The 14,875-nt window shown below is 44.0% G+C and overlaps 1 protein-coding gene across 4 annotated transcripts in view; it reads right to left on the reverse strand.

Annotated features, from left to right (window-relative positions):
- TPD52 (tumor protein D52) overlaps positions 1 to 14,589 on the reverse strand; it is a 93,834-nt gene extending 79,245 nt beyond the window's left edge. The window contains exon 1 of one of the 4 annotated variants that reach the window (XM_063130877.1): positions 14,318 to 14,573. In XM_063130877.1, the coding sequence (XP_062986947.1) occupies positions 14,318 to 14,351 (34 nt within the window). In that variant the 5' untranslated portion in view covers positions 14,352 to 14,573. Of the gene's footprint in view, positions 1 to 14,317 lie in introns of all 4 variants that reach the window. The other 3 variants (XM_063130873.1, XM_063130874.1, XM_063130875.1) reach the window with 3 other exon arrangements.
- Positions 14,590 to 14,875: the final 286 nt, after the last annotated feature.

Raw genomic sequence — 14,875 nt, forward strand, 5'->3', positions numbered from 1 at the left:
AATAATCAAGACACTCATATGATACTGATCACTGCTACTAAGAGCTAGTTTTGTTTCATTTACCAGCTGTCATGAGTCTTATATTATGGACCTTAATTGAATTGGAATTTTCTGAAGTGATTCATTTAAGAATTTTAAAACATACAATGCTACAAAATGATTTCAGTTGTTTGTTAGTCAAAAGCGGATAATTTAACATCTCCAGTACCCATGTTTGCTATTTTCCCAAATTTGCAGTTACCTACATTTTAATTTTTTAATCTTCTCTTCTCCAAAAGGATTCCAGAGTGGTGCATAAAATGTGAATAAAACTATTCATCAACATAAATACAATATAATAAAATGATAACATAATACAGCAAGTAATTAAGCAGAATAAAAACAAAAAGAGCAAAAATATTTCTAAATTGCTTAAGCAACTAGGATGGTCTTAATCTAGTACCAGAGACTGCATCAGCTAAGTCTACTTGGGAAGAGTATTCTAGAGTTGAGGTGCCACTGTACAAAGGCCTTCTGCAGTAGTGCAGTCTAGTGGTTAGAATGCTGGACTGGGACTCAGGCGATCCGGGTGCTAGTCCATACTCTGTCATGGAGCTCACTGACGGTCAACCTAATCTACTTCACAGGGTTGTTGTGATGATTAAATGGATAGGAGGAGGACCATGTAAGCCAACTTTGAATTCCTTGGAGGAAAACATAATCAGGATATAAATGTAATACATAACATAATAAATACAGAAGATCTTGACTTTGGCAGGTTGGTATGCGAACAAGCACTTCAAGTATTGGGGTCCCAAGCTATTTAGAGTTAAATGCAAAGGATAGCCCTCCCAGCTATGACTCAGTGAAGTTGCAATTTAACAACTTCTGCAAAGGTATTTTGGGGAAATTAGTCTTCACCTGCACTGAATGGCAGATCTTAAGTAACACAAAACCCAGAAGAGGAAGTTGCTACATACAGCATTGTTAATATTAGCTCACTTTTGCCAGGGTTGGGAAAGAAACCACAAGGCCATTGATTTTTGCTTGTTTTAGCAAAGGACTTAGTGCTGGGAAGAGGTCCAGATAAATTCTCACTTCACAATAAACACTTTTAAAAGTGTGTTTCAAGAAAACTGTCACATCAGTATTGGACAAATCAAATTTACTTCATTGACTGTACAAGGTCAGAAGGCAAGCACTGAAATCCTATTACCTTGGCAGCTGCAAGCAGCATTGGGTCACAGATATAAGTTGTGCCGTTCCAAACTGCTAGACCTACAAAACCGAACTTCTTCAGGTCACTGGGAGACCTAGAATCCCCTGCCATTTTGTGACACCTGTAAAGTAAATATCTTTTGGGTACACATTGATTTCATATGATTCTCTTGAGCAGCCAGAACAGTATGGTACAGCTCTCCCCACCAGTTTGCATCAGATTATCAAGTAATAATTCTTGGCAATCATGAAGACTATTTTCCATGTAATGTCTGCTTGTCAGGATCTGTCCTGTAGCACCATCTGGTGGCAGCTTGCCAAGGAACCAGCCGCAGGGCTTCGCAGGATGTGAGCCCTGGCTGGTAAAGCCTTGCAGGGTTCAGGCCCAGACCAGCAGGCACTCCCAGGTGGGTTCATACGGAACAGCTAGGAGCTGCCAGGAAAGGCCTATATAAGAGCTGCATTTCACCTTCAGCCTTTGCCACAGCAACATCGTCTCTTTTACTTGCTGCAGCCGGTTCCTGACCATTTGCTACCTCGGATGTTGCCTCGCCTTGCTGGACCTCTTGCTCATTTCGACCACACCTCTGCCTCTGGCCCCTTTGCTACCTGGTATGTGCCTGAACCTTGCTTTGCCTTTGACCACTGACTTTGGACTGTTCCTTCTGGACTCTGCCTCTTGCCTTGATCCCTGCCCGGACCTTGCCTGCTTGTTGACTGGACTTCTCTTCTGCCTCTGGCCCCACTTGGACTCTGAACCTGCATCTGACCTTGTGCCTGTTTCCTGGATCTGCCTCTTGCCTCTGGCCCTCTGTTGGAATCTGTCACCCAAGACCCATGCCTCACCCCCAGCTTGCTCCACCAGTATACCAACCACCCAAGCCGGTTCCACCTCCATCCATCCCGACTCCGGCGTTCCTGCCTAAGGACCCTGCCACTCACGCCCCAGATCATGACACTGCTCTGGTGCTGATATCTTGATCAAACTGCCTTTATGGTATTAGTATGATCAGATCATAGAGCTCTGCAGTTCAAATTTAGTGTGTACACTCACAGCCAGGGCTATGAAAGAGGAACTCAATCCTGGGCCTACCTCTCCTGTATTCTAGAACTGCTCGTGCATTTTAAATCCTATTTGCTTCTTCTACTAGTGCTTTGAGACATCCCTCCTAAATCATTTGCAAGATTTCAGAACTTTCAGTACAACCTTTAAGGAAAAAAAGAGCAAACAGTTCTAAAAATGTTATATTACTATTGTTATGGTTTCTATTCAGTTACAGGTAATAGAAATCCCTGACAACCAGGAATTCCATGCAAAAGGATGCATAAGTTCCTTCCAAGCAAGCGAGACTGGTGAATAAGGAACAGAATGATGCGTCTTTCCTTTATCATCTTGTTTGGCTTCCATGCAGTAGGTTGGATGGATCGCTCTATGACAGGATTCCAAGACCTCTAACAGAAATATGAGGCAACAGAGATTCACTGTACAATTCACAAAGCCTTTATTCAGTTTAAAAAACCTCTTCCCATCTGTAGCAACTGTGAAGGCTAGGAGCTATCCTCTAAAGCAAGGCAGTTGCCTATCAACTAAATGGACTGTTTCCCTCCATGCCTGACAGGCTTTACTGGACACTCCTCCTTCAGGAAGGGTGTCTTGACCCAACTTCTGGCATGCAGCTAGTCTTGCAGACCATCTCCTACCTCTTCGAGTTCCCAAAGGAGGGGAGGTGGAAGATGATCTCTGAACCTGGTCCTCCCGTTCGATAAACTCCTGGAAAGATTCCTCCTTGACCCCTGGAGAGACTTGGAGAACTTCCTCACCCACTTCCTGTCTAGGCTGGGCTTCTTCTAGTTCAGGCTAAGAGCCGGTCTCAGCATCTGAAACCAAACCAGATAGCCCAGGTCCCATCTTGACACCCTGTCCATCCTTAAGCAGCCCACTCAGCTTCCTTAATGACTGCAGAGGAAAGGGCTTCTCTTCCTTCATGGCCAACACAGAAGCTGATGAAGCTGGCAAAGAAAATGTTCCATCTCTTCTCTGCTAGCCCATTCAGCTTCTGCACTAGCCATGGTAAAAATGAAGTCCCTTCTTCCACAGTTAGTATGGAGATACAGCAGACTGGCGAAGGAGAAACTCAGTACTGTTTCACCTTTGCCAGCCTGCTATACTCGTAGCCTCTGTACTGGCCCCTTTCTCTGCAGCCAGCAAAGAGGCCAATTGGGCTAGCAAAGAAGGGATAGATCGCTGCTCTTCAAGTATGCAAAAAAAAAATTATTAGCCTGCTTTTCAATCATAAGAAGGTCCCACTTTATGAGTAAAATGCAGATGAATAAAATACTTTGCAGGCAAGTAATCTTTGGGGGCTTAGTAACTAGGCTACAATAGTGTAAGAGTAGGGAGCTGAACCAGATAAAAAGACGGTCAGACAAACCCTGTCTCAGTGATGGCTTGAACATAAAGTTGTGGTAGTTTCTTGAAGGAAGGATGACTGGTCTTGGAAGTAGGATCAGAGAATCTCTTAGAATTTCTCTGCTCATGCCAACACCCCACTCTTATTTGTGTTAATTATGCAAAAGCTTCTGTAGCAAATTCTGATGGCTATGAGACTCAATCCAGACAAGACGGAGGTACTGTTAGCAGGTGGTTCATCTGTCCGGCGAGGTGATGTTTGCCCTGTCCTGGACGGGGTTGCACTCTCCCTAAAGGATCGGGTCCGTAGTTTGGGGGTGCTCTTGGATCCAGAACTGTCACTTGAGGCACAGGTGAACTCAGTGGCAAAGAGCACCTTTTATCAGCTTAGGTTGATATACCAACTACGCCCTTATCTGGACAGAGATAGCCTAGCTACAGTTATCCATGCTCTGATAACCTCTCGCTTGGATTACTGCAATGCGTTATACGTGGGGCTGCCTTTGAAAACGGTCCGGAAGCTTCAACTGGTGCAAAACAGGGCAGCAAGGTTATTAACAGGGACTGGCTGACGAGATCACATCACGCCAGTCCTTTTCCAGCTTCATTGGCTGCCAGTCCAGGTCCGGGCCCAATTCAAAGTGCTGGTATTGACATTTAAAGCCCTAAACGGTTTGGGGCCAGGTTATCTGAAGGAACGCCTCCTCCCATATGTACCTACCCGGACCTTAAGATCATCTACAGGGGCCCTTCTCCGTGAGCCCCTGCCAAAGGAAGTGAGGCAGGTGGCTACTAGGAGGAGGGCTTTCTCCGCTGTGGCACCCCGGTTGTGGAACGAGCTCCCCAGAGAGGTCCGCCTGGCGCCTACACTGTACTGCTTTCGTCGCCAGCTGAAGACCTTTTTATTCACTCAGTATTTTAACACTTAATTTTAACTTAAATTTAAATTTTACTGTTTTAACTCTGTATTTTAATCTTATATCAACTTTGCTGTGTGGTTTTATCCTGCTTGTGCTTTTTATACTGTATTTCGTAATTGTGTTTTAACCTGTTGGGTGTTTTACTGTGGTTTTAATTTTTGTGAACCGCCCAGAGAGCTTCGGCTATTGGGCGGTATAAAAATGTAATAAATAAATAAATAAATATTTCCAAAAAAAGTTAAGTTCTTGCATTTAATTGCATTCCAAGGTGCGTGGAATTATATAGATTCCAGAAGAGTTGCTAGTACAACTGTGATTCCATGTATACCAGCTCTTACACAGAGGGAACTAAGAGCTATGTGCCTGGCTCTTTGCTTCAAAGCCAATTCCTAAGAGTCAGTGGGGTTTTCAACATTGTTTTATTGCTCTTGCTGTGACAGAGATGTCAGCTGAGAAAAAACAGGAGTCCTAGTAAAACACCAACTGTCTATTGTTGCATTTCTATTAAACACAGCACTGTTCTCTGCCGCCGTTTGATTTCTCTTGAAATGTGCATAGCTGTCTAAACTTTTATATGAAATACCTGTGGTCAGAACTGAGAAACTGTTCCTCTTCTTGCAGTTATAATAAAATCAAGCTGCAGTGAGGAAAAAGCAATGCAGGGCAGCCATCAACAATGCTGAGAAACCAGGCTCCTCCCTCCAACTGTCACCTGGCATCAGCCATTCCATCAGGCTACAGCAGAAGAAGAGAAGCAAAATGTTGTGGTTCAAAGCCGTTCAACTGAGATGTAAGACAATAAAGAGGTCTGCTGTGCAATCCACAAAGCTTTATTCAATAAATGGACATCTCTTCACAACTGAAGGAAGTGTGAATATTAGGAGCTATCCTCTAATCTTAATTAGCCTAATGAAGTATATCAACTTTTGTCAGTTTCCCACAGTGCCTGACAGGCTTTCACTGGACCCCTGCTTCAGGGAGGGTCTTCAAGCTGTAACCTCTGTGTGGCTAGGCTGTTGGACCACCTCCCACCTCCTCTCAACTCCACCTGCCTTACCCTGTGGCGGACTCTGGGATCTGACAATTATGATGCACACTCTCCCTCAGATGATCTCTGAGTCTGGGCCTCTTGTTCAATAAGCTTCTGAAAAGATTCCTCCTTGACTCCTGGAGAGTCTTAGAGAATTTCCTCAGCGCTTCCTGTCTTGGCGCATATTCTCCTCCTTTAGCCTCAGAGTCTTATTCAGAATCCACACCAGGGAGACCGGGCCTCATCCTGACAGGAAGCGGGGGATCTCCATCAGTTTATTTGATTGAGCTTTTTGCTCTTCCTATTATTGAACTGTACTAGCCACTTCTATAGTCCCTTTTCCAAAAAAAAAAAAGGAAAACAGAACAGAATTTTGTTGTCATCATCAGCCACTACCAAATAAATTAATAAAACTTATGCCATAACAAATCATTTTAACATTCTGATGAGACAGGAAAACCTTTACAGAGAAGAATACATGAAAGGTACAGTTTTCCAAAGCTTTGTAACATTTTATACACCAACTGCATTATTTAGTTGCTATGAAACCTTCAGGATATGTTGGTGCAGCTACAGAGAAGCATAAATGCCTAAAGCTACACCAGACGTGCATATGAAGCAAATAATTTACATTAACCCAGTACTGCCCATTTCACGCACCAGCAACCCTCCCTTATCATGCTTGTGTTTTAACCCTTTTTCTACGGATGGTGCTTATTTGCACTATTCCATAAGAGATTGCAAGAGATATCACATGATGTTGTATGCAGGCATGACGTAGCCACCATACAAATCACCTGCTTTGAGAGAAGACAGGCTTTTTACAGTGACCTATTATTCACTACTGTACTACGTCAAGAACTCCCCACTGTACTAATCCTTTCTTTGGAATGGGAGAATGCTTTATGCATCTCTTCTTGGTATGCATCCATTTTCTGTCGCATTTTAACTGAATACACATCATACCATAAGTACATTCATCTGAGCTATTAAGCACTGTACAATAAATTCAGAAAAGTAAAACATGGTCCTGTCCACAGGTGTACAATCCTTGGGTCGTATCCAGTGGGTTATATCTAAAGTTAGTCTAATTCTACTACTATTCATTTAAATGAGTCTGCTCCAATGACGTGGGTTTTCCAGAAGATTTTTAATTGGGAAATTTTCCTATTTACATAAGAAAAAAATCAGTTTACACGCTGATCTAACTCAGCATGTTTACTTTATTTGTATATTTTTAACGCTAAAAAATACCTCATGCTAATTTTTTTGTCACAATACAAATATTTAACCTGAAACATTTGAGCGGAATTTTTTTTTAGCAACCTAAAGAACTGTGCATGATATGGTGACAACCACTCATCTGTTTCAACAGAGTTCAACTCTCCTCCACTAAAATTGTTGGGACACCTTCAGTTTCACTGGCACTACTTACTAGATCAATTTCACACTGAGATGTTTTTTTTTTCTGCGTTCGGTAATCAGTCTATATTTAAGCCAGCTTTTAGTTGGAAACATAGCCACTTTAATTGGTGTAAGTGCTCTGAATTTAGCTGTCCCAAATGTTAAGAGTCTCCACTTTTGCCACAATGACTGTGCACAAGGCTAACTTCTGTAAGCTTTATCAAAGACAAGCTTCCGTGAGCTCCTTTTCTTCCCTGCTCTTGCAATCTCACTCTAAGCCCCCAATATGTTTAGTCCCAATCTCCCTGACTCCTTCAGAACCAGAGTCCAGCTCTTTCCAACCCAGGGGCTTCATATGTGTCCATGGCCTAGACTTCTGTGCTCAGCAGCTGTTGGTCTAGATTCCAGGCTGATCTTTGAACTAGTTTTCTTCACAACTCAAACTCTGTACATGGAACTTTACACCATCCAGGTTACTCTTTGCCTTGTGTGCTTGTTTTCTATTGGTATGTTGGACTCTATGAACTAGTTACCTCCATGTTAGAGTTCACAAAACTATTGTCAATTAGCTAATTTCCCCCAACGTAACCATTGTGCAGTTTTATTCTTGTGAAAAACATTCCCATCAGTTCAAAGAAACCTGTGTGTGTGCATTTTGTGTATCACTTGGTCATCTCTCCTAAGACACACTATTGCAAAGGTTAAAAAATTCCTAACAAGAGTAATCTTAAAACATGTGCAAATTTGAATACGTGCCTAAAGAACACATTCAGTCACAATTCCCAAGTGTCAAATAAATCTAAACACTCATTTGTCTAGCACAATATTTTCTAGATTAAAAAGAAAAAAGAAAAAAATTGTGAAAAGGGACTGCTAGCAGGCAAACCTCCCACTTGTTCTATTCTTGTGACTTCAGGCATTTTTGAGAACAGATTCTCTTCAGAAATTTGACATAGACTTTTGCATCTGAAGCAACACAGTTTGCATACCTGCTGCTATAAAAACCTCTGTTCTATTTCCCAGGAGCATTTCTGTCAAGGTTATGAAATGTTAAAGCTTCTTTCCACCTGACGTTAATTCACCACACTTCCTAATTTTATTGTACTTTTGGTATCTGTTCCCTTTGAACTAGCTTATGAGCACAGGGTATCTAGTAAGAATAATTGGCAAGCAGCAGGCTTGATTGCCAATTATGGAGTGAGAAATTAGCTGGAATCCTGGTTAACCTTAGCCATAATTAAGGTCACTGCCAAGACTTAGCACTTCTAGGCTCAAACCATGATTTTGTCTCCTCCAGTCCTAAATGCACCATTGTAGAGAATCAAGATTAGTTTAGGAACCTAGTTTAAAAACAATGTTTGTCATTTAAGCTAGTTAAAACACATAATTGTGTTTGTAAATTATTTCTGAATAGGGCTTTAGTGTCTACTGGAAGCAAGCCTACTGGAAGCAAGCAGACTCTTAAAAGCAGGCAGGAGACCTGCTAACCATGAATCAAATTCCTAGGGAGGGTTCTCTACCCCAGTGTACTTCACCTTTTCCATCCCCAAATTTTAGCACAATCCTGTTCTAAACTGTTTCTAGCATTCAGCGCTTCACCCAAGATTCTGATACAGCATTCCCAAAACTCGGGCCCATCAAGGAACAATAAGATTTTTGACAAGCTATTGATCTTTAAACAGGCTACACTTTCAGTGAAACTACAGAGATCTGCTGTCTTGATTAGTATGAATAGGCCTAATTCATCAGCAGTACTAAGCAAATGCTTGTACACAGAAAGTCACACTAAGTCTGGAATCGAATAACAATTTTTAAACATCTTACCGTGCCAGTTATTTACTCAGAGAAGAGACACAATCAGGTGTGGACACTGCTGAATAATCAGTCAAGAAGATACACACACACACACATATATGAGAGAACCTTTTCTGCATTCTAAAGTATGAACTGATTACGTTATTAAAGTTCAGGCTTTGGTGGCAAACTCTCCAGGAGAATGCTTATAGAGCAAATGTTCTCATAACAAAACAAAAAGTTGCATCATTGACAGGAAGAACAGCAACATTTAGCAGCTACACCACATGATCCTTTGAAAGCATTACAGCAGAAGTAGACTCTGGTTGCAATCTTCACTGCACTATTGCACCATGGGACTTGAGAAAGTGCATAGGATTGGGTTACCTTATGTTCTAGTATCTGCAGTATACTTTCAAGATTTCTAGTGTGCATTGTTACTGAAAATCAGGTGGCATAAACATGCCATTAAGAAAGGATATCAATCTAGGAAAAGATTCTCTCAGTTATGAACAAGCCTTCAAGCCACAGTTAACTCAGACACTAAGGAACAAGATACACAAGTAAATTCCACTAAAGTTAGTGTCATTGTCTGCAGTGGTTGTAAGGCACACTAGTAGTATACCAGGTAGTGAAGACGCACTGGTTGCGACAAAGCTCTATTATAGGCATTAATACCATTATAGGCATTAATACCCATGTTTTACATAACTGGCAACAGTTTTTATATGGTGCTGTCTTATATGATACTGTAAAGTGGGCTAAAATACAGAACTGAAGCAAGCATGCTTAATGCCATAGATCTGAATGGGCTTTAATGCCCTTAACTCTATTGAATGGAGGCCAGGATGCAGAAACACTTTTGGTTACAAAAACACTGTCTTCATGGGTCATAATTCATGTTCCACGTGCTTGACCAAATATATACATCGAAAAGAAGCAGATATTTGTGAGATCCAAGTCAACATGAGAACGCAAGACCTGTGATGGATCAAACCAAAGGCCCATCTAATTCAGCATCCAGTTTCCCTACAGTGGCCAACCAGATGCCCATAGGAAGCCCACAAACAGGACATGAATGCAATACCAGCAACTGGCATGCAGAGAGAGATTATAGTATAATCTATAGCCATCATGACTAGTAACCACTGATAGGCTTATCCTCCATGAATTTGTCTAAGACCCTTTCAAAGCCATCCAGATTGGTGGCCATCACTGCATCTTCTGGGAGTGAATGCCAGAGTTCAACTATGTGCAGTGTGAAGTAGTACCTCCTTTTATCAGTCCTGACTCTACCACCACTTAGCTTCATAGGGTAACCCTGGGTTCGTTCTAGTATTATGAAAGAGGAAGAAAAACTTCCCCAAGCAGATCATAATGTTTATTTAGGTCAAGCATTGCCTTTTGAGCTTGGACAGGCAAGCCGTCCAGAAACACAGGGGCACTTTATACAACAAAAACATCCATGTAGGATGTGTAAAAATGTGTGAAGCTGCTCAACACCTAGATCAGCTTTCCCCAACCCAGTGCCCTCCAGATGTTTTGGATTACAGCTCCCAGCATTCCTGACTACTGCCCATGCTAGTTGGGGCTGATGAGAGTTTATGTCCAAAACATCTGGAGTGAACTAGGCTTAGGGAAGACAGACCTAAAGGTTTGGTGCAGACTATGTGTTAGAGCCAAGACTCTTAACAACTTGTGAGCTGCATTTGATACTTTAGACAGCGTCTAGATTCATCTTTAAGAGCCTAGGTTTCCATGAGTCCACCATAATTGCTAAGAAAGCCATAGAGAACATACTAAGCAGTACTTTAACCGTGGAATTCCAAACCTCACCACTTCTGCAGCTCCAGCCTTCAAGCTCTAAGACTTGCATAATTTTGGATTTGCAGTATCTGGTTTTCATCATAAGAGAAATAAGTAAAAGAGGATTCTTATGCTTTTTTTTTTTAAAAAAAGTATTTTTTCTAAATATATCCAAGAAGCCACAATGATACGCAGAACAACCTTCATCAATTGTAATTTTTAGCCCCATGAACAACTTCACAGGCTTCCTTAGAGAAGTTGCATCATCCCAATCAGCATGGCCAGGTAATCTCCTAGTTCATGTTAATTTGGTTCAAGATATGTTGTGCATAAAAACACTTCGAAGCAACACTCCAGCTTATTAAACCCTTTTTACATGACCCTAGGTGTCTAATTGCTCAGTACTGCTGTCTGAAGTTTACGTAAAAGGAATACAAAACCCAATGCTCAGCAAGTCTCATTGGAAAGCCCAACTGCAATCCCACTTTCATTAAAAATGGGAGCTTTGCCACTAACTTCATTAGGGTTGCACCATGAGCCATTTAAATGTATAATTTATTCCTATCCATCTTCCTATAAATATGAAGGCAGCTTACAGTTGTTTAAAAACAAAGGTAACAGATAATCTAAAAGCAAATTAGTTATAGAAACAGCTGCCAATCCATTTTAAAAGCATAAAGCAGCAAAAGGCCTAGAAGATATTGAATTCAAGTTGTATTGCAATCTCAGTGAATAATGCCATTAAAAAAAGTGGGGTCTACATATTTGGGGTTCTCTTGGTAGTCAGCCATTATTTGCCTTCACGGGTGAAGGCAAAAGGAGGGAACAGTTCCATTTCATGCAGGTCTTTGGAGAAGCCCTGAAGCAGTAAGAATCTGGTTAAAGGCTTCTATAAAGACTGTCATAAAGTGACAACTACTCCCCAAGCTATAGAACTTAAGGGCAGAAATGGTCTCTCCCATGTAACAGAAATTAGGGCCCTGGCTTTTTCTGTGACGCATAAAGAATTCAGTGAAGATCTCTCTCCCTCTCTCTCTCACTTTATGCTGGACAATGAAGGAGCATAGGTAGGGCTCTGAGGCCAAATCCAGACCTCTTGGGTTCCCCAGATGGCAACACCCCTTTCCTCCCCACCTTTCAACCACTGATCATTTTGTCATTTCCCAGCTTTTGTGCAGTTTTTCCCCCATTCTAAAAGATTGATGAAATGCCGCTCCTAGCGCTCAGTTACCGGCAGTAAAAGCTTTAAGATACAACAGGCTGGGTTTTTTAAAATATATTTTGGCCCTTCGGACCTGTTCCTTTTACCTTCAGCTCTGCCCAAGATCTGCTTCAAAAATCAATTTGGCCTTTGCCAGACCTAATATATGGCCACCCAATCAAACTACATGCACGGTGACAAAATATTTGTTGTTGCTGCTGGCCTTCTGGAAACAACATTTGACAACTGCTGCTACAAGTGTGTTTTGCGTTTCAGTGTAGTCCATGAATCTCTATTTGAGCCAAATAAAACAAGTGGAGATCTGAAGATTTTAACTCGTTCCTAGTTGAATGTTCTAGCCTACCACTGTTACAGTAGATTCGAGGAGCTTAGCCGTAGGTGTCTGAAAGTAGTCAAACTCAGAAGTAAAGCCACAGAAACAAAGGTCTTTGTTAAGAGCATAAGAGGCAGAAAGCCTGCATACACACCAGTTGCTGGAGAACATGGGTGGGAGGGTGCTGTTGCACCAGGTCCTGCTTGTGGGTCCCTGGTCGACAGTGTGAACATAGTGCTGGACTAGATGGACCCTTGGTCTGATCCAGCATGGCTCTTCTTATGAGCTGTGCTGGATCAGACCAAAGGTTCTCACATTACGATTGTGTCAAGGTGGATTTGGGGTTGCTTTGCATTTCTAGAGTACAATAAACATCCAACAGAGGATAGAACATATGTTTTACTAATTTCTTCTCTTAACCTTATATATAGAGACAAACCACAAGATGTTAGTACTACTACATGGTGCACAATACATGAAAGGGTATATAGAGGACATCTGAGAATATTTCCAACTGACAAAGGGTAGTGACAGTTGTACTGTTAATGCTTAACATTGGGGCAGAAGTCCAAAGTCCCACTCAGTAGAATCCAAAATTCACCATTGATCAAGTCTCCCACCACACCCAGCATGACTGGTTTCCCACATTTTGGAATGAAGTAATACACATTACTAAAGGGGGAGAGATTAAGAGCAATAATTTTAGAGTGTAAAATAAGCTATTTCCAGAGGGTAGCCATCTTAGAGCCAAAAGAGAGATTGCATTAAATCTATATCAGCTACATCTTTTGGTCATTTTTGTTCTAGAGTAGGTATAGGGGATCCCATCCCAATGTTAAAAGCCTCCTACCCTCCACACTAGGATCCCAATCTGAATCACACACACACACACTGCTATTCTAGAGTAAAAACGTATAAAGAAGACATAGCTGCTAGACACAGATTATAAAAGTAATGTCTGTTAGACTATTCAAAGGGTCTTGTGGCACCTTAAAAACTAACACGTTTACTTTGGCATAAGCTTTCCTGGACTGCAGACCACTTCATTACTTGCGTGAAGTATTAGGAAGAATTCCAGGTTTTTAATCAGGGCTGGGGGAGCGGAGGAAAAGAACTGTAAACAGTAAGGGCAGTCATCTAACTTCTAGAAATGATTGGGGGAAAGCAAGGAGATCGACAGTCCCCTCTTTTCCATTTAACAATCTCGTACCCAAAAGAGGCATCCCATTGGCCGGCTCCCGTCACCACCAGCCTGACCCTTCCCAGGGCCGGACCGGGCGTGGTTTGAAAGGCGTCTCCGCCGACATTCACGCCATAAGCTATAAGATTCTTGCGGGGGGGGGGGCATTTCGGCGCCCAAGGAGCGCAGCCACGCCTCGAGTTTCCTGCGGCCGCCAGGCACGGCTCTCCCGCCTCCATCCCCCAAGGCCAGGCTAGCGCGGTCCTAGAGAAACTGCATCAACAGGAAGGCTCCTCAACGGCCGAATGCGCCTCGCCAACACCCCCGAGCGAGCCAAGCGGGTCCCGCCTCCCGGATGCAACAAGCGCCATGGAAAGGGGAGCGGGAGGAAGCAGCCTCCAGGGGGACGAGCGCTAGAAAAGCACGGGCTGGCCGTGCGGACGGACAAAGCGGCGCTTCGACGCCGAGGGGGGAAGGGGGGTTCCCCAAAGGCGCTAAGTCCCACCGCGCCGGGGGCTCCCTTGAGCACCCCAGCGAGCGCAGAGCCCGCGCGAGCCTCTGCTGCAATAAGACTCCGCTCGGGCTCACGCGGGCTGTGGCGAGACAGGAGAGCGAAGGGCGGAGCCGCCCAAGGGCCTCCGGCAGAAGAGGCACCCAAATCCGCCACGCCTCCCTCCCTCCCTCTGTCCCCCAAATGCACTTTTTAAAAGCCATAACGGGGCCAAAGAGGGGGCCCCGCCGCTGACTCCTCTGCCCCCCCCCCCCAATGCTGGGCACCCCACCTCCTGCCGCTGCAAGGAGATTGCACAGGCGGATAAAGAAGGGAAGGGGAGTTAGGGCACAAAACGCAAACTAAGCGCACACAACTGCTGCCGTATTGCAAGGCAAACAGAGGACCTCGGCTGAAGTAGAAAGAGCCAGCCGGGCGGGGGGGGGGGGGGTCAAGAAAGGAAGGGAGGCGTCAGCCAACAATGCCCGTCTCTTTGGGGCGTCTCCACAACATCAGGAAACAAGCGCCTTTTGCTTTCCCGCCCTCCTTACCTTGCTCGCTGCCAGGGTCCATTTCTGCAGCCATCTCCCGCGGGACTCTCGCGGTCGCTTTCTCGCTTCGGGTTGTGCCAAGAAAGGAAAAGAGCGGAGGGGGGACGTCGAGGGAGTATCTGCAGCAGAGCCACCCGCTCACCGCTCGCCCCGTCCCACCTCCACCCCCTCAGGCGCCTGGCTTCTTCTTTTTTCTTCCTTTTTGTGTGTGTGTGTGCTCAGCCGCACTCAGTTCGCCCGCGCCTGATATAGGGCGGGTTCCCGTTGGCGTCCACGTCAGCCAGGCAGGCAGAGGAGCCACCTGACCGACCGACTAGCCCCGCCTGACCTCGCGGAAGAAAGGTGCGCTGCAGGTGTATGTGGCTGGGTTCGGACGACACGCTAATCAACGGTTGTTTCCCATTCTGTTCCTATTCTTCCCCCCCCCCCCCCCCGCTCCGCCGCCGTTGATAACTGTGGCCGAACTCATCTAGTTAGTTGCAAGAGATGGAGGCTCCGTTTGATTTCAGGTGTCTCTCCTCTAAGAAGGGCAGTGCTGGGAGAAGCATGAAACAAGTG

The sequence above is a fragment of the Elgaria multicarinata genome, chromosome 7 (genome assembly GCF_023053635.1).
Source record: "Elgaria multicarinata webbii isolate HBS135686 ecotype San Diego chromosome 7, rElgMul1.1.pri, whole genome shotgun sequence".
Taxonomy (NCBI): Eukaryota; Metazoa; Chordata; class Lepidosauria; order Squamata; family Anguidae; genus Elgaria; species Elgaria multicarinata.